Below are 23,903 nucleotides of genomic sequence, written 5' to 3'. Positions count from 1 at the left end.
TTTGAATAATTTAACTCCTGGTATTTAACACTTAGCATACACATACTGTAGTCACCATCAGTCTTCATACAATGGAGCTAAATTTGGTTGCCATTCAGAAGTGGCCTGCCATGAAATGGCTGATTTCAAGTGTGCAGAAGGAAGTAATAGCCACAAAACCCCTGTTACAATAAGTGTTGCATAACACACGACTAGGAAATAGGTTTTATACGTACTCACACTGGCTAAATAATTTAAGATGTGTGTCGCTGTACTGAGCATCAAGGATTCTTTTGAAGCAACCTCACTATATTACTCCATTCGACTCACAGCAGACACATGTCACCTAATTTACACTAAGAAGACTGTGGCACTTTTTCAGACATGTTTAATATGTATGTTAAAACATACTCACAAAAATGAGCTAATTTACTGTAGTTCACATTTGACTGAGTTCCTCCTTAGAGTTGTTGTCTAACGCAGCCCTCTCCTGTTTCACACATCAGATGCCTGTCTCGTGATTTGTGTGCTAAATCATCAACACAGTGATGAGACAGCATCAGCAGAAATGGTGACAAGCAAAAAGACTTCTCACCGGTTGGTTTAAACTCAGAGACGATTCAAAGGAAATAAACACCTGCTGCCTGACCACCTTCACTTCCCCTCGTCAGTGTTTGTTGTCAGTTCAGTGAGACAGGATCCTTTCTTAACACTTCTTATGCAACTGTGTTTATTCTCTCCTCTCTCGCTCTCTCTCTGGCAGCCATTTAGACAACTGATGGAACAGAAAGGACGACACATGACATCAAGTTAGCAACAAGAAGTAACACTATATGTAATGATACAATTGTTTATAATGCAGAGCAGGGTAGAAAACAAGATATACACTGTACACGTCAGTGGACATTTTTAGACAAGTTATGTACAACAAATTGTGTGGCGTAGCTGTGAAATGTGTTACATTTGGGTGTTAATTACTGGGTTTGAACTCCTCACTCCTGGAAGCTAATTTGTGTGTGTACACTAAGTGCAAGTGAGGTTGTGTATATCTGTTGTGATACACACGTGCCTACAGTAAGTAACTGTGAGTTCAGCGAACAAATGACTGCAGCAGGGTGCCACTACTAACAAGCCCTCTTTAAGTGCCATTCACAAAAAGGACATTGTCTTTTCTTTTTTTTTTCTAACACACCGTCGTTATCCCAGGTTCTCCAGAGACAGATGCCTGGAGCCAGAAGAAACTAGATCCTCCTCTTTCCGTGCAGGCAGTGAGCCGTGCCCAGAGACAAGATGGCTGAGCTAATGTTTCAGGTCTCTCTCCTCGGGGCTGCCCAGACGCCCGGCGTTTTTGTTGGAGACAGGCTGGCAGGCACAGAGCCACTCTCAGAGTCCCAGGGCAGGCTGCAACATACACTAGGCAGGTTTGAACCTCACATCCGATCTCTCAGTGTACTGTGATTTAAAAGACTGGATGGCTTCCGTGCAGATCAAAAAGCAGCTCTATCCGTATACAGCAGCTGGCTAGGTACACACTTACTGCTGTGCCAACTCCTCAGACCTTTTCTTCTCAAGGAGTTTAAAGTGCCTCAAAGGGTTTTTCCCCTGCAGGTAAGTTTTGCCTCTCAGTACCAATCCCAAGGCAACTCTGACATCTGCACTATACTGTGTAATTAATGGTTAAATGGACATTAGAGCAGTTTCCCCAAACCACAAATTAATGTGTACCTAATAATTGTGGTTTTGTAGAAACAAGTAGCAGTTAGAAAACTGCTGGAAACCCTGTGAAACCCTCATGTTCCCTTGTTAGTAACGAGGATGGGTCAATGTTAAAGGTATAAAACCCTAAAACAGTGTAATTTATATCCTTGGTTATCCCTTGGCTTCTACATCTTCATGTGGAGTTAATCTCAGTTTGTTCACAACCCTCTAGTATGACTTGAATCCAGGAGAATAACGCTGTCCTCTCTTGTAGATTAAATCCACTGTGTGATGAAAAAGTTCCAGTAAGCATCCCATGCTGGTTCAGTTCCTCCTGTATGTTACCATACAGTACTCTCATATTTCCACGTCCTTCAGTCTGTCAGTTTGTGTACATAGTTGACAGGAAATGTTCCACTCCTGGATGGTTCGCCGTCTATGTGACCAACCTGTCAGGGTAAGGAATAACAGATTTATGCAAAAGGACATACTATGCTTATATTTCACTTTACAAGTTCATGTGAAACCCTTCAAACTGTACCTCAGAAAGTGAAAGGGGACTGAAAGGAAAATAAGTTGTAGTTGCACTTACCCACCAGTGGATGTCATTAGTGGCTGTGACCACTATGATCTCATCTTTGAAAAAGGCAAGCTGCTCTGAGCTGACCGCTCGGCAGTCCACCAAAGCCTTGACACGCTTATGATGTGGCCTGCTGCCAGAAACCTGGAGGAGACAAGTAATATATTTCTCAGTGTGCCCCCAGCACATTTATATTGACTGTGAAATCTCACAGGCCTTTTCTGATCCTCCAGAGAAAAGAAAAAGTCCTCTGATAATGGAAGACTGTGACATGGAGGGCTAAAAGGAAACTACTGGCTGAACGGAATAGAAAGAGATTTCTGTGAGGCTGTACCATGGCGTTCCTCCGGGGTCGAGGGGCACAGGTCACGGTAGGCGACGATGACGGAGCTGGAGCTGGAGCAGGGGTTGGGGTGAGGGCCGAACTATTCCCCAATAAACTGCAATACAGTTCCTCTTGGCTACCCACACAGTTTGGAGACAACACGCCACATTTCCCCTGGTTGCCGCCGCCACTGCTGGTTCGCCGATACGATGTGGTCTTCTCTGAACTGGAAGAAGACAAAGAAGTATAATCACATTACATTGATCAAAGGAGTAATCATGTGGAGTTATTTATGAATATATCAGAAATGAGCAGAGCTGGATAATCGTTTTCATCTGCATAGTATTAAAGCTCATCCTAAAGATAGTTTTATTAGATAGAGATATTTTAAGTTTTATTTTTAGACAGTGACCTTATTTAAACCTGATACAATCATGTTTACAAAAGTGTGTCAAGCAAATATGTGAACCAGTTGTAGCAGTGCTGTCTTACCTGACAGGCCCTATGTGATTCTGAGAAGATGAACTTAATGTGATACAACTTTGAGACACAGAACTGGCACCAGCTTGGCTCTGTCCCCTGAGCAGACCATGGGGAGACCGAGGTGGTCTCCCACCTTGGCCTTGGCTCTCAGGTGAAGGAGGGCTGTGTCTCGCCTGTGTCTGGGGACTTGAGGAGTGGGAGGGTGAGTTAGAGCAACGTCTTGGCATGGGATTTCCGTCCTGTGTTGTGATTGAAATCTGTGGGTCTGAGCGACCTGCAGATGGGGAAAACATAGAATCAAAACGCAGAACAAGAGCAACACTGTTCACTCCATCCGTTATAAGGCAAACTTCAACTTCAATCAAGTTACACATGTATTCAAAACAAATGTGATATGTTGCCAAGATATAAAAAGAAAATTTATTATGTGAACTGGTAAGAAGTTGTTTTTTATGTCAGCAGGATTATTATGGGGAAATTTCGGCTCAAACAATCATTTATCATAGTTTTAAAAGACATCAACAAAATCTAACTGAAAACAACTTCATGAATCCATTCAGTGAAACAAGCTCAGATCAACTGGCAAACATCTTGGGCATAATATAACTTTTTTATCGTGCAATTTTATTGTCGGCCACAGCAGAGTCAGTAAACTGCACAGAACAGATACTGTGGGGGTTTATTGTGGAAAATTTGACTTTATCTGGGATTGTGTTTAAAAATGGTGGCAGAGCTCCACAGGGATTAGCACAGCTGTGGAACATGTGAGATGGGTAGTGTGAGTGGATCGAGGGATAATGAATTAATCCCTGTTCTCCTTCAATTTCGTTTTGCTACACATTAAATCAGATGCTTTGACCGCCTCCAACACACTACCACAACACACACTATGAAAGTGTCCTCTGATGACCGTTTATAAAGTACACCCGTTTGCATGAGCACTTTATTCAACATTACCTGCTCTTATAACAAGTTTTCAAGAAGTTTGTATACAACATGTATCGTGTATAATTTCTCTTTTTGTTGTTGTTAAACATGATGATCTGTGGAGTAACAAATAAATCTGATTCTAACATTAACTTTAACTTATTTTCAATATCTGATTTCTTAGTAATTTGTAACTTCCTTCGCATCATTCTTAATAAATTTGACATTTTCAGGTGAGTGCTCTCTAAAAATGCAGACAAACCTTATTTATAGCTCACCTCTTTGTATGGTTTTAGCTGGCAGTGGTGGTGGTCCTAATGCTCCAGAGGGGGCACTGTTGGCAGGAGGATTTCTATACAGGAAGTCTAAGTTCTCATAGGTCTGACAGGGCCTGCTGCCTATACAACCACTAGCCACACTCCAGCGGGCAAAGGATGATCCACCACCGTTGGAGGGCAGAGGAGAGCGGTTTTTAGGTAATGGGCTCACCTGGAAGAAAGTTGGAGATAAGACAAGGTTAATTTTGCTTCTTTTACCTCAACTCTTTTTGGTGGATTTCTTTTTAATCATAAACCATTGAATGGAGTGGAGTGGAAAACCCCACAATGTTATTCTTCAAACTCTGTAAAGGCATTTCTGGCAGAAGGACAAAGTCAGTAATGAGTCTGGCCAGGTGGGTGTGTGTGCTGTTTACCCTCTCATCCAGGTCATCCTCACTGTCATAGAGCTCTTGAGACTGAGTCTCCCACATGAACTCCACATGGATCTGTGAGTTAAACTTCCCACTCTGGGCCAGCTCCAACTAAAACACACACACACACACACACACACACACACACACACAGAAGCATAAACGCTCAGAATAATCGTGCACTTCACCAGTAAAACACACATAAAAGTTAGGATCAGCTAAGATGTGGTAACTGAATACTTTCCTCTACTTTCCTCCTTTTCTGGTTTAGTTTCTGCTTCTTTGGTTGTTCTCAGGTTGCAGTTTTTCATTTTGATGTTTATAAGTATAACATTTTCTGCATTGTAAGTTTTTGTACTTGCAGAAAAAATAAATGAAACTAAAAATAACTGATAAAAATGGAAGGAAGGGCAGAAGATAATAGTATTACTGAAGATGATCCAGTAAGTAAAAATAAAAAACAATAAGGAAAGAGCTAAGAGGGTTAAATCTACGTCAGCTCAAAGCAAACAGAAATGAATACAACCTATAAGTAAAAGATGAGATACTTTTCCAGCGTAATCCTTTTTTTTTTTTTAACAACAGAAAGCCTTCAAAACAAGGATGTGCACAATCAAACAGGATATTACACAAAGCAGGTCTGATTCAGCAGGGCAGATGTCCGGTAAGAAAATAAAACCAGTTTATAAATGATACGCAGTGGGACCTGATGAGGATAAGATTCTTCGTCCGGGGACTGAGCCCTTAGCCGAGCTTTGCTGCACGGGGAGTTATTTTAAGGTAGTATTTCCAGCTGTGGACGTTGCCTCACTTTGTTTCGGGAGTTGACTTTCTGGTAGGTATTTTAATGTAGCAACTTGATTCCTAGGTTTCCCTTTTACTCCTCACTGTGTGTGTTCTTTGAAAATATGAATTAAAACCATAAAATTATGATATATTACTTTTCTGTATTAAAATATCTAAAAACCCTTAGACCCATGGTATAAATCTTGTTGGCTTGGGTACTTGAACTGTTGCTAGTGTTTTTATCAATTTTCAAACATACAGAAATCTGTAATTTTAATCAAGGTAACGGTCCATTTCAGTTATCTGAATTATATCAGACCAGTCAGTATTGTCTTTGTCAGAAAAAAGTCCGCTCGCAGAAATATGCAAAAACCTGATGAAAGACTAAAACCAGGAAATGCTCACTGCAAATATGCTGAGGAAAAGAAACTCCCATGACCCCATGCCACTTAATGACATCATCAAGCAAAGTCTTTTTTTATTGTTTACTGTGAAAGAATATGGTGTATTTAATTTAATGGGAGAGCTCTTACCAGTTCAATACATTTTGTGTGCTGCAGCCTCCTGGCGATATCGAGTGACGTCTCTCCTGCTGAGTTCACTGTAGAGGACATAGAAAGGAAAATGTCTTAATTGTTCATTGTTTGTACAAGTTGGAAGAAAAATAAATAGAGTAAAATGTACCTGTATGTAAGGACGCCTTAGCTTTTAGTAGTAACTTGAGAGACTCTGGCTTGTGATACAGGACGCTGTAATGCAGAGCTGTGTTTCCTTCTGCTGTTCTTTTCTCTAGACAGTTGCTGTAGGTGGTGATACATTACAGACAGATGGTGTTAAACATTACATTTTTCTTAGCAAATCAAACAAAACTGACCGACAGCTTAATCCTCTTCATACTAAGGAGAAACAAATCAACGACTTGTCAGTGTCTGACCTGTTCTGGCAGAGGAAATCCACCAACGCCAGAGAGCTTCTTTCCTCCAGACGCACAGCAAGATGAAGAGCTGTCTCTTTGATCCCCTTATAAAAGGAACAAATGAGTACACATTAGGCTGTGTTGTTGACCCTCAAAAGATTTTCCAGCTGCACAGAACTTTCTTTTTGCCAAATTTGCTGTCATCGCTACATTTTGCATCTGACAGTCAGGGCTTAAGACTTGGTAGAAGAAAGGGGATATAATGATATCAGTATTTTGTTGCCCCATACCAAAACCAATTAAATTTCTATGGTATACTGAATACCAACTTCAATACCACAGCAGAATTTTGGCATCAAAATATCAGTTCATATTACCAGTGAAACTAATTTGTATCTGAAAACCTTTCTTCTTTTAGGATTATTTGTTTATCAGAAGTGCAGAGTGCAGGCGCATAGGAAAGACACAGCTTGCCTCACTTCTGAAGAGACATGAGCTCTGACCTAAAAGCTGAAACAATAAACACGGGCCAACCAACACAAACAAACGCACACACACATACACACAGTCATGTCGGTGGTATTAAACACTTATGCCGAGCAGGAAGTAGTTGACATGAGGGTAGAATGTGATTAAAGACCAGAAAATGAGGCGTTGGAGTGAGACAGCAGAGGCAGGAAAAACAAGATGAGAGGATGAGGAGAGAAAAGGGGAGGGAGAGATTGGATTAGAGGCCAAAAGAGATGGGAGGGTCTCCGACTACCCACCCACATGATCCACGCACACAAGAGGACAATTAACACATGTTTCACATACTGTAACTATCCACACAACTCCTACACACTGTATGTCGTGACATTTCCAACACTAGGGTGATTTGATTCTATTTTTACCAATTTCAGTCATAGCTCTTAAGTGACAGGGACAAGTAAGTAACTCTGAAGCATCTGACAAGTGTGTGTAGCTTTACGCGAGCAGGGTGGGCGGCCTTGTCAGGATGTAACTGCCGTTCGCCCTAAAAGCATGACATCTGTGGCAATGTTAAGCTTTTCAATCTGACACTAGTAGATTAAATATGTTTATAATGTTCTTTGCCGCCCTAACAGGGTATATTTTGGGAGGAAATGTTGGTGTGAAAATCCACTCATGGCTGTAAATTATCTTCACCTGTCCATCGGGCAGTGTGAGCGGTTTGACCAGGTCGGCCCCCTCAGCGTAGAGCTGCAGAAGAGAAGTGAGGTCGCGACTCCTGACAGAGTCATACAGCCGGCCGGGATCTGCGTCCTCTCTTCGTAGGACAAACCGCCGCTCAGCATATTTTGCCACAATATATTCCTTCCTGGCATTCCTGATGAAAAAGAAAATCCAATCAATTAAAAAAACACCTTCTGAAAAAACACTTTTTTTTAGTTTGAATGATGTCAGGGACTCACATGTCACTTTGTGGCAGCGGTTTGACGGTGTCATTTGCAAGGCCTGCCTCCATTATGTCATTGAATCTGGTGTTGCCAATACTGACAGCCAACTGTAGTGAAATATAGACACAGAGTGAGAAGGGAGTAGTTACATAACGTCTGCGATTAGGAAATCCTGACAACAACAAAAATCCACCAAGACTGTGCCTGTTTTTGCACGCATTGTGTGTTTCCATGTGTGCATTTATACCAGGAGTTCAGAGGTGCTCAGTAGGTCCAGAGTGAGAGACTGGATCCTGGAGTAGTGGACACCCAATTCTCTGTGGATCCCAGAGCACTCGATACAGGTCAGGATACCAAGATTGGTTGAGAGCCATGTTGGATCTGAGATACACAGGGCAAAAAAAAAAAAGAAAGCAAACAAACTGTTAGAAACGAATGGCTCTCGAAAAGCACATGTGAATGATGTCATGCTCCGAATACAAATTTCCACATTTAATTCTGCAGTAATCATCAACGCTAATGACCGGCCCACCTGGAGCCCCACAGTCTGCACAGGCCTCGTTGCCGGGCATGTGTCGAAGCTCAGCAATGATGGCTCGGGAAAGTTCCTGAAGCCCGCTGTCCTGGAGGTGGAGCTGGTCTCCTCCCAGCGCTGTGTTCAGGGCCTCCTCCTTACTGTTCTGCAGCACTGACACCCAACTAAAGTACACACAAACAACATTTACACAAAGTCTTTCAATTGATAAATTCAGTCTCTTCCTCTGAAGATCAAAAGTCTTCCACCATCTGTTTTGCATGTGTTTTCTGCCTTTGTCTAGTGATAAGTCATCATCACTCTCACTTTCTCAGTTTCGTGACTTCTCTACCACACAGACTCATACTGAACCTCGTGTCTTTCATTTGTGAAGCTCTGGTACTTTTCCCTTCGAACCATTTCCAGTCTCCTCTGTCCCTAAACTCACACAGCACACATCACATCAAAGAATCTGCCTGGAGGCCCACACACAAGGGAAGGGCAGGGGACAGAAAACCCCACATGCAGCCTCGTCCAACACCACATCACAACACAGAAAGTTCCCTAGCTTGCTGTCTGTGGCTAGAGAGAACAGTCCCACCCAGCACCAGCTGGGCTGGGGGGGTCTGTGAGGACAGCTCTTCTTTAGTTTCTCTTGCTTTTTGTCCTTCGTCAGCCCTCCTTGCTCAGACTGTAAACTCTTTATGGCACTTGACTAAACAACTTTTATCTTCCTCCTTCTAGTCTGCCTCTCTTCATACGTAGTGCAGTCCTCCTTCCAATACTAACATACCGGTAAGCTTGAATAAAAGGTCTTTTTTTTTTCTAACACCTTCCTTAAACAATGAGAAGATACAAGAGATAAGGATGTGAAATTAACTAAACAATGCTTCAATGCTTACACCACACATTCCTGCTCATCTTCTGCCTGAAAATGGTAGGTCCGATTATCTGTGGAGAAGAGGAAACACAATTAGATGTTCTTGAAAAAATAAATAACCCAACAGAAGTTGTCGAGAAGTTGAATCCCAAATGAAACAAAGGGTGCAGAAAACAAACAAACCAAAATGGCATGGTTGACGTCAAAACAGAGTAGATTAATCATGAGGAATCTCTGGTGTTTGTCTCAAATAAAATCTGTTTCTGTTTTATTACTGTGCGGACCAAAACCTCCACACAGCTGTGCTGCAGATGAACTGCTCAGAGTCTTTAATGATGATATGTCGAGGGTAAAGTGTAGAGGTCAAAGCTTAGGAATGAACCTACGAGTGACCAGGTCAAAGGTCCTCCTGTCCTCTGGGTCTGGTCGCACCTGACAGGTCAGTAGGTTCAACTTGGCCGGCGGTCGATTAATCTGAAGACAGACACACAGGCCTATGTCAGCATGTGTTGGAAAAAAATTGGACATAATTCAACTGACAGATGCACGGTGGCAGTTGTCATGTGTCCACGTGTCCTCACCGTGCTGTGCGAAATGGTCAGGCAGCCAAATTTGACGCCACACTTTCTCTTCTGCCACACCTTCCTGATACTGCAAAAAAGACAAGACAAAAAATGCACAATTTGAGAAAAAGAATAACACAATTGTATTTTATACATGTCATTATTGACCAGATGGTTTGTGTGCAGGTTATCAAACATGCTCCCTCAGTTTGAGTATTAATGATCTATACGCTGTGCTGGCTCAGCTTTCCTCTGTTCACAGTGTTTCTTGTCTTGCTTTCATTATCTTGACTGAATCAAGTAAAAAGGTCAGGGAACGTTTTCCATTTTGTGTCAGTGGCCTCAGGAAAGTTTACTCTCCCCCTGTCTCACAGTCGCCCTACTGAACCACATCCCCTCTCCTTATCACACAGTAATCTAGCACTGTGTGTGCGTGCATGTGTGTATGTGATTGTGTGTGTATGACGCAAAAGTTGGATCTACTCCGTTAGCTGGTCTGCCAATAAGTTCCACAGGAGGGGCCCCTGCTTGAATCTTCATCTCACAATAATGAAGACCAGCTGGGGTAGACAAGTCTGAGTTCCCCCCCTTTCTCTCCCTCTGCCTTTCTGGCTTTCTTCTTACCCAGCTCTGACCATACTTGCAATCAACAGTGAGAAGTGTTTTTCACTTTGAGAATATTACAATTTATCTTTTATGAATAGCTAAAATCTGGTGTGTCTTTACAGTATACATATATTCTGCAGAGTGTTTTGTCTACTACACATTAAATAGAGGGTCTGAATAAGTTATGCTTTACACACCCATCACTCTTCTTAAGCAGGAAGCCAGATTTCTCTGTCCCATATTTTTTGTTGCCCTGCGGTTGGTGGATGCTGTACCCGTTGCCAGAGTTCTTCCTGTTGAGGTACTCCTGAGACGCAGACAGGGATTTAGGACATTAGCTCAAAGGTTCCAAGACGGCTGCACAGATCATGACATTTAAAACAATATAAATCACAAAGTAATCTAATAGTATCAACCACCAATTAAAGCCATCTGCTGCTGGACTTTTTGGAGCAGAAATGTTTATACACCGAGTGCGGATCTGCAGTACTCTGGTTATATGTAATAGCCATGATAATGACACATTAAGTATAAGCGTACCTCTTTCGCCTCCACTTGGAGAAGTAATCTGAGAGAATCCCTCAGCTGAGTGAGTTGTTTTACTTCCTCGTCCTGGTCCAGACGCACCTATAGCACACATGCACACGCACACATACACAACATAAAAGTCTGTTTAATCAACTGCAATAGCATTTTAAAAAATCTAATTAGTTGGAAGAACAGCATGTTTTTGTGTTCTTCCATGTTCATTAGCTCATATGCAATGTTTGCAGTGTTTTTTTGATTTGTTCCAAGAATTGGGTGTGGAATAACAATAAAGCAGAGCTTTGTGTAATGGCCTAAATAATGCAGAACAGAGCTGCAGTAGTGGGGTGTGTAGTCCTAGAAGGTTGTGCTTTTTATATTAAGAAGCAGGCTGAACAGTCTTGTTCATTTGAGAGAAATATTTGAGCAATTTTCCAGGGAACCAAACAGAGATTCTGTCTGAATTTCCTTCTCGAGGCTGACGGCTGGCATGTCTGAGCGGGTCTGTGTTCTGCCCATGGAGAACCAGAAAAACCTCTAACGCTCCCAGTATCACAGTTAACAGCCTGTTTCCAGTGCTCTATCCAGAGAAGGGAAGAGAGGCAAATATTTTGTGCGGACTGGAAACCAGTCGGAGCGGTTGGAGAAATAAGTGTGCAGCGGGGAAAGGATGAAAATGACGGATGCTTTCTGTTTCATCTAACAGGGGAAAGCATTTCTGGGAATAGACTCCAATAACAGTCTCAGCCTGTGGGTTCAGCTGGGGGGACGTTTCAGGGGAAAAGGAGGTTGAGGTTTTGGCTGTTGGGAAAGAGTGAAATAGTGCTATAGGAGGCACTAAAACACTGTGTGATTTACTGAGACAGCTTTACTGTAAGTGAATTCCTTGGACAGAGATTTACCTGTTGTTGTGACTGAGCAAGGAATGACAAATGGAGAAATCTCTGCGTGTGGGTGGACTGGTGGGTATGATAACATCAAAATGCTCTTTTTAATACCCCTATAAACAAAACGTGAGATAATGCAGGAGAAGAGAGAGAAAGAAGCAGCAGCCGTTTCTGTGATTACCGTGTGCACAGAGGCAGCGAGTTTCTCGATAAAGGGAGCGAGATTCTCAGCAGCTTTCAGCCCATCCTGGAAGAAACTGAGATCAGACAAAAGAACAAATGCTGAGTCATGATGGTACGCGAGTCCAAACATCCTAGTTTGCACCAACCAAAACATCACATGCTGAGGCTGTATAAGCAACTCCATTCCCACATAAAACCTTCGTACGATTAAAATGAGTGAATGGTTAACAGTAATAATAGCTTGTAAAAGGAAGTAAAAACCAGAGAACCTCAACTATTATGAAAATTCCCTCTCTAGACCCAGAGGTAGAAATCAAATCCAGCAGTTTTTTATGCCAGGAAAAACTTTCTTTCGTATTCTTATTTCACACCTACAACAAAATGGCCGTGACACAAAAGAGGTGGTGTTGGCTGAGACTGACCTGAGCTGGGCTTGAAAATATTTGATGAGGCTCTGGAGAAGATCGGGGCCCTGACGCACCTTCAGCTCCTGGATCTTCAAAAGATACTGAAAGCATAAACAGAGAAAGTTAATAAAAACTCCAGATATGGTGTTCTATAGAAAAGCCAGTTGGATCCACAAAACATGAAGCCCAAAAATAAGGTAAATGAGGCATGACCCATCTTTTATATCCTGTTTTGAGCATGTCTTTTAGTATGTGGCTGCTCAATTTCTAGGACACTGCTCCATATTGTCTCAAAGGTCATGTGCTTCATTTCAACTGTCCTGACTGACAGTCGGTGAACCTTGTAGACAGAAACTGGAAAAGTCTCCATTCATATAATATACACAAACACACACATAGTGAAGACTTTATAGCGAATAATTTCAGGCCTGTCCTAAGTCTAAATTCATGTTTTAAAGGAAAAAAAAAACTTGGAAGGCGAACCACAGGGCTTTTAAAGAGTTTTTGTATGTTTGTAGGGGGAAAGGAGGGCAGACAGACCAAGAGACGGAGGAGTGGAGAGACTTGCAACAAGTGGAAATTCCATTTTACCTGCCTCCTTTTTGTCTCGACAGCTGGTCTCAGTCAGAGTTAACTGTTTTTTTTTCTCAGGGTTTTCTCCAGCTACATGTGCACTAGCAACTGAGACTATACACCACCTGCAGTTGCCACAACACCGTCACTACATTTCACAAGAATTTCCCCCAATTTGGTTTTCAGGTGTAGGGTCATGAAACCGTTTCATCTTCCTTTGAACTGCACTTTTATGTATATGACCCGTCACTACTGCAAGTCTGCAAGAATCAGTCAATGAAACTTTCTAAAGCATTTTTTTTCCTGGGCAGGAATTACTGGAAAGACACAAAAGGGATCGACCCTGGACATCCTGTCGACCGTAGATGAAATATGAAAACCACGAGGCAGACCACCCATGTGAACTAAATCATGCCCCACTCAGGTATGTGAAAGGTGTCTGTGTCTGGTGTTTTGGCTGGCACAGATTCCCCCACCTCACACATTTGCAGCTGAAAGGACCTCCTCTCTCTCTCCATGTCCTCCCCGCCGTCAGATCCGTCGGCCCTGATCAACCCCAGCTGCCGGGTCTTCTCCTTTCTCTCCTTCTCTAACTTGCCTCTGTTAGGCAAAGGGAAAGAGAGACAGAGAGGAGGAAAAAAAAACAATTATCCAGTGTCTGTCACGATTCTTTAACCAACTACCTGATCAATTCTTTCTTTATAATGATTAACTAATCAAGCATTTTGAGTTAGCTGTTTCTTTCCGCCACACACTGAGGGACTTTTTCCACAAACTCATTCACCTTCCTCAAAGAGAGAGAGAGAGAAGGGGGAGGGGAGTTTGGACGAAAAGAGAATAAGAGAGGTGAAATCTTTTTACAACATTATAAAACACTTTAAACCACTATACGAATGAGATCAAATGATACCTGCAAAGTGCAAGTGAAGTGCCTCAGTTTTACTTCATTGTAATGTAATGGAGAATGAGCACAGGGGATTAACTATTATCATATTAACCTATGCTGAAGTTAGACTAACTTCAGTGACCTAGAAAAACACAGAGAATGATGAGGAGGAACTGTAAAGGTGTGACTAGAGTCTCCTTAGGCCATAACATCTACAGTATCTCAGGCTCCAGTTTCTTTTCTCTAGCGACAGCAAATAGGCTTAAGGACAAAGAACTGGACTAACCACACACACTATGCAGCCATTTGAATGTGAAGTTACAAACTACGTGTGTGAATATGGTTAATTACATTTTTATGTCATAATCCTTCCAGCTCTTCTCCATTTGTTTCTTGAGCTCCTGCATAAGAGAGAGAGGAACAGTAGATTAGACATTTCATGTTACCTCAGACAATAATACCAATATGATCAATAAAATACCCCACACGAATTACAATACAATGCAGAGAATCAGGTGAAGCAGCATTGTGCAGTGTGGATTTACTAGTAACCGTCTAAGTGGGTAGGCAGTAGGCACACACAGTTTATCCCTTGAGACATGACATCTCACATGAAGGTTACTAGTCTGCAATCTGGCCGAACAGGATTTCAGTAGCACTTGTCCTTCTTTTACAGTTACAGTGAAACCACATTCAGCTGTTGAATCAGCTGTTTAGAAGACAGGGCAGTGACAGGAGCTTACAGAGGCATTAGTCTGTTATTACTCACTAGTCTGTTGGCATGGCAAATCAAAAAGTCAAAGACTGGCCAAGACAGATCGGTTCAGTTTTGGAGCATAGCTCAGTCTTAAACATTAATCTGCATAAACAGTCTCATCTTATCCAATATCTTAGCAGGCTCAGCTGTGTCTACAACACAGACAGACAGCTTTATCTGCTTAGAGGGGAAATCCAGCTTCAAACTGATTTTACAATGATATTTCAATCATTTTAGACAGCTACTATGTCAACATCTACAACACAGATATCTGTCTATCTGACCGTATCATATAATTACAGTACCCTGTATATTAGCTCCTACAGAAGTAAAAAGTAAAAAGTTTTAATGTGGGTCTATTTTGGGGCTAGGAATTTTCTGTTTGAACGTGGATATTCTTTTAAAACAAATATTAAGTCTAACAACCAGCTTAACCAGCAGGAGTTTAATGTACCAGTATTCAATTGATCTGTAATAAAATCTAGACTCACTAGTCTGCTGTCCCGAAGCTCTGACTTCAGTACGTTTTCCAAGGGAAACGCCATGATGTTATTGAGGTTTTGTACCTGAAACACATAAGGAGAGAGGAAATGAGTAAGGAAAGGCAAAACTATTCCACATAACAGCCTTTATCTCTTGCATCATGAGCAAACAGTCACAAACACACACACACACACACACACACACACACACGCTCAGTTCCACAGACTCTTACTGTACCTCCCTATGGACTTTCATTTCTGGGAATAAGAGCTGGATAATCCTAAAAACATGGTGATTCAGTCACTTTGAACTGGTGAGTCATCAAACAATAACACTAGACATGTCCCATTCAGATTTTTTGGATCCCAGTTGAACCATGATGCAATGATTTTAATGAAGTGTTTGTGCACATACTTGAGAGGACGTTGAGATTAATTTGAGGTTTGATTGGACTTTACTTGAACTGGATCTAAGGAGAATGACTCATGAAACAACCAGCATGACCCCAGTAGGTTTCACTTTACAGTAAGACATCATTACCACTAACTCCCCCATGAGAAGTATGTCACATATTTATCTTGGCAGATATCCCAGCAGAACTACATACATTATTGACCACATGTGTCCTGTTGATCACTGTTCAAATCTGTTTATAGTCACTGCAGCCTCTCCGTAGATCCTGGTGGACTACAATTAAACTACACTCCTCTCTTGACATAAATCATGTCCAACCACTTCCATGAGCCGACCTTGATATATTGACACAGAGGCCTGGAAACTGGTGTAACTGTTTTGTTTGGCGTCCAGGAGCTAAAGGTAGCTAATATGTAAATACAGGGAACTGTGACTGAGGGGAATACCAACTTCATCAACACATGTACAGGTGACACGGATCAATGCATGCATGCCTGTATGCACACAGTGAGACAGTGGGACAAGAATGCAATCGCTCACACATGGCATGAAGGTCAGGTTGATTTAGTGTAACTTTAAATCATCCTCCTGTTTTGGGTCTTTTTGGACCCACTTCCTTTTCACATCTGTAAGGTCCAGTCTCCCCTGTGAGGCTGTGATTGACAAATGGGAGGGAGTTCATCAGACAGTGTGTGTGCGTGGTCATGTGTGTGTGTGTGTGTTTTTCACACATGGAGGTCTGGGATGAATTATCATCGCCATAGAAACTATCAGTGGGAGGGTTCCGGCCTGTGCCATATTTAAGAGTCCAAACGCGTAAGCATGCAGCTGTTGAAAACCTGCTTCCTGCATGTGTTCATGCATGTACCTGCACTCACACAAACACACACAGGCACACACACACACAAATACACACCAGCGTCTTATGGGAACAGATTTGGATTTCTGCCACCTGCTGCTATTTCACATCATTTTTCAATTCAAATGTATCTGATTTTCCGTCATTTGGAGGTTTTGGAGCCGTGCAAAAGACCTGTTTCTCTTTCCTACTTATTTTCCACCTCGCTTTTCTTTGTGCTTCCTAGGTTTTGCGTGTGTGGCTTGAACTTTCAAGTAACGACAGGCTAATTCGAGGAGACCTCCCCTTCCTGTTCTCTTTTCCTTCCACACTCTTCTCCCCTTTCCTTTCCTCACCAGATTTTTGAAGAGGGCTGTGACCTCTCTGGTGAACACAGCCAGGTTGAGGAAACCTGTGGAGACTTCGTTGTTGTCCTGGGTCAGGTGACTATTCCCCAGGTTCTCCAGCACCTCGATATACTGCTCCTTGTTCTCCACATGAGCTGAAAAACAACACACACATGAACACAAAGTGACTAAAAACATGTCAAGTAAAGTTACATGTGCTAAGAATCAGAAGAGGGCTGACTCACTTGCTCTGATGCAGTGAGAGTATTTTAACGAGACAGGCATGTGGGACAAATTAGTGCTGGTTTCCACCCATCCTGGAGCAGGACCCAGGCATACATAGAGAGACCCATAGAGAGACCCATGCTTTTCTTGGGCTTATAGGTCAATGTGTAATGTTATAGGTCACTTTCCCAGGGGCCATGACCTTAGTGGGCTCTCAGTCTGCTGAATTTGTGTGGAAAGAGGCTGGTGGAAAATAATCTGAGCTCTGACTGGCACCACTTTGGTTTACATTGCGCTGAATAGAACAAGATTTTACCCTTAAGCTTTTAGAAAGTGAGGTTTAGTTGAGGACATTAAAAAAGACAGCCAAAATTAAACCCAGACAAACACCTACTAGAACAACTAGAACCAAATATCTGTTCATAGCAGTTATAGAAACATCTTAATAGAATAGAACAGCCTATTGAGCAGGGATGTACAATGAGATTGTGGGTGCACCTCTGCATGGGAAAAGTAAAAAAAAAAAAAAACATACAGACAACACCAGACGAACAATAAAGAACATACATACAGTACATGATAAAAAATAGTAGTGAAAGAAAATTTAAAAAAAAAAATTATTGCACATATGAGATATATTAACTGGCTTTAGGAAATCCCAACATGACCACAAGTGTCCGCAGCAGACTAAACAGACAAAAGCAGAAATAAGCAGAGGGAGTATCATAAGTTCACCTCTTCTGCTCCATTCCATGTATAAAATATAAAATGGTAAAATGACAGTAGCTGGGAGACAGACCGATACAGCTGTACTGACTGTAAAGCAAACATGGAACATTTTTCAAGAATGAGTAAAATTAAGGGAAGAAACGGCAGCACACTGCAGGATAGATGAGACAGAATCAATGGGAGCAGGAAAACTAAGCTGTTGTGGCTGGCTGTTAAAAAGAAGTATTACAGCAAACAACAATCAGACTATCTATCAAACAACAAACAGCTGAGTCACAGAGGAGCTCCGAGGATGATTTTCACGCTGACCTTTTAGTACCAGATACCAGAAGAGCAACTCGACTCTTTTACTTCTCTGCCAGAACACACACAGACTCACAGGCCTCAGCGTCTTGGCAGAAACACGGTACTTAGCGGTTTATGGGAACGGAGAACTAAAGAAGAGAACATCTCGCCATGTGTGTGTGTTTTTGTGCATGTGTGACACAGAAAAGGGGTGTGTGACTGCGTTGTAATGACTCTGAGTCAATCCACAGTCACTAAAAAGGAGAATCGAGGGGTTCAATATAATGATAGAAATTATAATTGTCACATAAACCATGTGATTCTACTTTGCTACAGAGAAAGAAATAGAAAAGTAGAGATGCTAAGAAATAAACCTGGAGTATTTCTCAGCATCTGGTTGCCTAACTCTGGGCAGCTGCATCACTGACTCATCTTTACTAAAAACTAAGAGATGATGAAGTCTTTAAATGGGAAGCAGGTTAGTAAGAGGGTTCAGAAAAACAACTTCAGTTCCTCTCTTTCTCCCGCGCATTTTTGAGGTCAACACTCACTTCTTACGCATATCAATTCACATCCAATACTGAGAGAGCAATGGCAACTTATGGTGACACACACTCACAAAACATAAACTTGGTGACCCCGTAGAGCTGTTAGGCCTCTGAGAAGTGAGCAGCTTCTTGTTGCCGAAACCACACATACCATTGACCTTAACACACACACACACACATACACCACAAGAGCATACACTTCGTATGGATATAAACACAATCACCCAACATCCTACGCAGGCTGGTCCCATAACAAGGGGCCTCACTCATAAACACCACTGCCCACACGACGCTGGTGATGTCATCCAAACTGGGCTTGCACAATGAATTATGCTGAGGCCCCCCAATGCACTGAACAGCTCATCCTGCCATAATAGAGGCTGACCTTTATCTGAAAACTTACTGCTGAGCTAACACACTTTGGAGCAAGACTTCCTTCAACATGAGTTGCAAAGTGGTAAAATACATTTTAAGCTGATCTCCCTACTGGCTGATTGGTCCTTTCACTTTTTTATGATAAAAATCCCAATTTAAGTTACACTTTTACAGCTTCCTACCATCATGCAGTTGCCCCACTGATGAGAGCTAGAAAATGGACCTTGAGTTCTTGCCAAACGACTATTTCTAAAGTCAACAACTTCCATATGATATAGTTGAAAGCTCTGGAAGAAGACAACAGGAAGACTTTGAGCTGAGGTTGTTTACTCACAATCTGCATTGTGTGATTGAGTCTATAGTGTGTGACATGTTGACACTTACAAAGTCCAGATGTGTGTATGGCTTTGATCATCTTCTTCATCTTCTGCAGGGTCGTGTGATCCATCTCCAAAGACTGTAGAAAAGATGAGAGAAAGACAGCCGTGTGAAATAATACATCAAAAGTACATGACAACATTTACATCCTTGGGGCAGGCTATAGGAACCAAGTGTGGCTCAACTTGACTTGACTCGTTTTGGTATTTTTCTTTCCAGTGCAGTACCCCCAGCAGCACAGCTGCATGAAGCTTCATAGTGACACACACAGGAGGAATGGAAGATATGAAAGGGATGCTCTATTTGATTCTTCCTGTTTGTAACAGTAAATGGCAACATTTACTCCAGAAGAAGTTGAAAGCAGCAAAACATAAGACTGAAAGAAAAAAAAACAGTAGACTTTAGGAAATAGCCTACTACATCAGAGGCTGAGAATCAGACACTGATGCAGTGTAGAATTAGTGATTCTCTCTGTACATTCAGTTTTCGTGTCACATTTTGGTATCATGCCTCCCACAAGTTTCACCCAATAAAGGACTAATACCGTAATGATAAAACTCTAGGCAATTAAATCAAGTCAACTGGACTTTGTTTTTGTCTAGAAGACATTTCGCCCCTTACTAGACTGAATGGTCTAATCTGCACAAACTGATCAAGCTACTTGGATAAGGGGCAAAAACTAAATCCAGTTGACTTGATTCAATTGCCTAGAGATGCCTTTTACCTGGACAAATGAGAATTCACACATACATTATGAATAATTCATATTTTAATATTGTTTACTGGGAATCTACTAGTAAAACAGATGGGAGAAGTAACTAAATAATGTGTCTAAGCATTATACTTTGCATTGCATTGATGCAAAAATTCTGTAATTGTTATATACTGTAAACCTGCTTGTTGGTTTGCATAATTGCCTAACATGGCCTAATACGACACACTGAGATTTTAGGAGACAACATCAGTTTCAGCAGTTCAGAAAAATCTCTGATAGTTGACAAACTTCTGCAATTTCATCCTGTTATCCAGATTTTACACAAAGCTTTGCTCCACTCTTCCCAATGACCAGATTAAGTGCAACAATCTGTCATGAACATGAAAATCTGCACTTAGTTGTGTTGTGTCTCTCTTTCTTGTTTAGGTTTACAGCTGGAGTTTTGTGTTTGATTTTCTCACGGTGTGTGACTAAGGTTTACAGTTGAGTCAGCATTTGCCAGCAAAACAATCATGTCTTGCTCCGTCATGTAAAGCCCCGAATGATGTCACTGCATTCACTTCCCCTGTCTGTCTAACTGTCACTGTCCGGGTTCAAACTATGCTTTCTGACATTTAAAAACCAGACAGACTTTCCTATAATTGTGACCCATGACGCAGATGAGATGCAAATAGTCAATTGGCTTCGTTGTGTTTGGACATTAATCAATCTCTTCCAAACCAACAAGGTTTGAACTACACTCTGTTTACTCTCCTCACACAGGCCACTTGTTTCGCCACGTTGGAGACACGGCACTCCACCTACATGTCACCAGAAATAGCTTTAACGAGACAGTAATCTAGGCTTAACAGAGACTCTGCCTTGTTGGACTGTGCTGTTTACTCACCCCAGTCTTTCCCAGTCACGTCCACTCCCTAAGTGTTAGCTCACTAATTAAAAGGTGTTGTGGGTGTTGTGCAATGTCATTTTGAAGTCAATGAATGGGAAAGTAATTTTGTGGTAATGGGAGTAGCTTCTTGCAGCCGCTACTGCTGCTGAGGTTTCTTCTGCTGTTATAAGAGGTTGGAAGATGCATTATAAACAGCCGAAAGTGTTGGCGCAGATCAGTAAAATATGATGGATTTGTTGAATTTTGTGAGTACATAGACTCAAACAGAAAGATGACCCATCCCTCAATCCAGACAGACAAGCTATAAAAGAACAACACATATATCCATGACTGGTATTCAGCTCCACCCATCAGTGTTAAGAAACTACAGAGTATTTTGCGGTGCCTTGTTGTGGCCCGAAACAGGACTGTGTGTACACCTGCTGTCAGGGTGTGTGTGCCACTGCTAGCAGCAGAGCTTAATATTTCATGACTAACTGACATTTGATCCTTATTTACCACATTAACTAGGCATGGTGGCAGACTCCACTGTACGGCAGCAGCATGCAACACTGAGTTTCAACAACATATCAACCCTGGGAGAAAACTGAAGCTCTGTTAAAAGAAAAAAAAAAAGAACATTACTGGAAGAAGCTTATAGTTTGAGGAAGCGAAACCATTCCTTATCCCGGTCCTTCCCCTTTTATCGTCGTCTTTAATCACAAGTAATAAGTAACAAGCAGCTGAGTGTGTGTGGTGGTAAAAGGTGCCTCTGTCTCTCTGTCTGCTTCCACACACCACACACACATGCCCACACATTACTCTAGCCATTAATCAAGCTAGCCCCTGCTGAGCAGACTAAACATAATAACCATAGATATGTCTATAAAGAGGCTATTGCAACTGTGTGTGCATCTGTCTGTCTGTCTGTCTGTGTGTGTGTGTCTCTGCACATGTGTAGGATTCCAGCATGATCCTCCCCACAGCAGCAATTCCAGCTATGTATTTTCCAGCGTGTCATTGCCATAAATAAGAACATTAGCCCAAGATAAATACATCAGACAGCTGTCTTAAACGGTTCTGTTTATAAATCCTTGACTCTGCTGTCTCGATCTCTGTTCAAATGTCACCATTTCGAGCCAGGAAAGTCTTAACTGAGATCTTTCTACTATTCGTTTTTAGAGGCTCCTGCATTGGTTGACTCCACTGGAGTGATTTGATAGGCTGTCTGGATGAGAGTCTGAAGTTCTGAACTATCACTATCCACTGAAAAAGGTGTGAAATAAGAGTGCCAGTTTCCAATCTGACCTGTATCTTATTTTAGGAAAAAAATATCCTCAGTTTGGTGATGCAAACTGAGTTCAAACAAAGTCGCAACTTGCAAACTGTGCACCATAATGTTATGCCACAAGGAGACATACAAGGAAGGAAAAACTAGCGTGCACACTTGGATTATTTGTTTTATGGCAGGGTTCATGGCAGCCTCCCTCTGTTTCCTCCTTTGCCCGAGGAGCTTCAGGAGAACAGATTTCAAACAAACACATACGACCTCAAACAAGCCTTGAGCCAAAGCACCAGTTCAAACAGACAAAACCATCACACCGGCCTTCACTTCACTGACAGGCTTGTAAGCATGGTCAAACATGTGTGTGTGTGCACACTTACCCTCACAAAAACAATCCCCTTATTCCATCAAAGGGCTACCACATGTCATCTCAGTCTGGCTCCCATGAGACACAGGACAGAGCTGAGTAAACCTTCCTGCTATTACCTCATGTAACCTCCACAGTTCTGCTGAACCAGGCCAGCCTGTATTGAGTCACCATGAATGCTACTGTCAACCTTTTCCTGAAGAGAGCACAAAAACAGCACCAGACACATTCACAAACACATTGGCAAGCGGTAAAAAGACCATACACCAATGCATGTGTCTCAGAAAATAGCCAGAAACCATCCATCCATTTCCATAACAGACACTTAGGACCATCTTCTAACAGTTGTTAAATGCCCCCCACCCCAAATCACTACACCACAGACAGACACACATTTTAAAAACACCTTGCACTTTCCACCTTCTTTCAATGATCACACTGCTGTTCACATCAGGGGCCTATTACAGATGTTGAAATGATGTTAGCCAACTCTAGATCAGTGTCTCTGTTGTATGTCTACCTCAGACAGCTGTGCTGACCTGGAAACAATTGGCCACATTTTTAAAAAAAACTACTTAACAACTTATAACCAATGGAAAAGTCAACGACAGTGCCGTTAAACCCAACAACTGTGAGAGAAAAGAGAAAACTAAAGCAGACAGGTGAGTGTGTAGCGCTGCTGCTGCTGCTGCTGCAGGTAGGCTACACTGCAGTATGCTACAGACAGGTAAACAACAGACAAAAGGTGCCCCCGTCACTCCCCTCACCTCCTCCACGGTTGAAACTGTGTTCCTACAGTCGCTCATTTTGGACTGAAAGCTTGAGGTCCCCGGCGAAGACAAGTCCTCGTTAGTCAGGACCACGAAGTCCGAAATGCTTATCCGCTCCGGCATGGTTCGAGCGAAGAAGGTCCGAGAGTCACTGAGGAGAAAAGTCAACCAAAGTTTCACGCGCGCACGTAATTCCCATTTGAAGGAAGAAAAAAAAAATAGATGTGTATAGATATATATTCACTCCTTCGCTGTATGCAAGAAGGCGACTAAAATAGACCGTATTCCTGTGAGGGTAAATGCCCAGGAAAAGCGTTTTGAAGGAGGAAAGTTTTCTAGAACTAGACCGAGACTCCGCTCAGTCAATCTGTGCGCGTGGAGGTGAAGTCGCGCGCTATTGTGCGGCTTCAGTGAGGGAGGGAGCAAACTCCATCATCACGTGGGAATGTTTGTGCTTTCTGCAGAGAATAGAGAGAGATAGAGAGAGGGGTGTGTGCGTGGCGTGCGTGTGTGTGTGAATGTGAGTGTGAGTGCAGGCGCGCTCGCCCTCCTCTCTTTCATTCTTACTTCTCATTTCTATGCAAACTCCAGAGAATCCGCACTGTGGTCGCCATGGATATACAGAAAGCCTCATTCACAGACGAAACTGAAGGAGAGGAATTTCAATGGACGAGGTGCAAATATTGCTGAGA

At 42.2% G+C, this 23,903-nt stretch overlaps 1 protein-coding gene across 3 annotated transcripts; it reads right to left on the bottom strand.

Moving 5' to 3' along the window:
• Positions 1-799: 799 nt before the first annotated feature.
• On the bottom strand, positions 800-23,565 carry asap3 (ArfGAP with SH3 domain, ankyrin repeat and PH domain 3). 3 transcript variants are annotated; one of them, XM_083998421.1, is made up of 26 exons: positions 23,209-23,565; positions 19,213-19,285; positions 16,676-16,821; positions 15,076-15,150; positions 14,179-14,228; positions 13,418-13,541; positions 12,384-12,469; positions 11,960-12,035; positions 10,907-10,993; positions 10,564-10,673; positions 9,779-9,848; positions 9,584-9,671; positions 9,220-9,268; positions 8,336-8,502; positions 8,051-8,184; positions 7,819-7,910; positions 7,553-7,733; positions 6,404-6,489; positions 6,154-6,269; positions 6,003-6,070; positions 4,687-4,794; positions 4,271-4,481; positions 3,075-3,339; positions 2,592-2,808; positions 2,270-2,401; positions 800-2,126 (listed from the first exon to the last, which is right to left on the bottom strand). In XM_083998421.1, exons 1-26 carry the CDS (start codon positions 23,332-23,334, stop codon positions 2,052-2,054), a joined length of 3,012 nt encoding a protein of 1,003 aa, XP_083854547.1. In that variant the 5' UTR covers positions 23,335-23,565; the 3' UTR covers positions 800-2,051. The 3 variants fall into 3 exon arrangements, with proteins under 3 accessions (XP_083854547.1, XP_083854548.1, XP_083854549.1); XM_083998422.1 differs by lacking the exon at positions 23,209-23,565 and adding an exon at positions 22,455-22,546; XM_083998423.1 differs by lacking the exon at positions 23,209-23,565 and adding an exon at positions 21,309-21,349.
• Between the last annotated feature and the right edge of the window lie 338 nt (positions 23,566-23,903).

This window comes from Trachurus trachurus, assembly GCF_905171665.1.
Source record: "Trachurus trachurus genome assembly, chromosome: 22".
Taxonomy (NCBI): Eukaryota; Metazoa; Chordata; class Actinopteri; order Carangiformes; family Carangidae; genus Trachurus; species Trachurus trachurus.
This window is presented reverse-complemented; position numbering and strand designations above follow the sequence as displayed.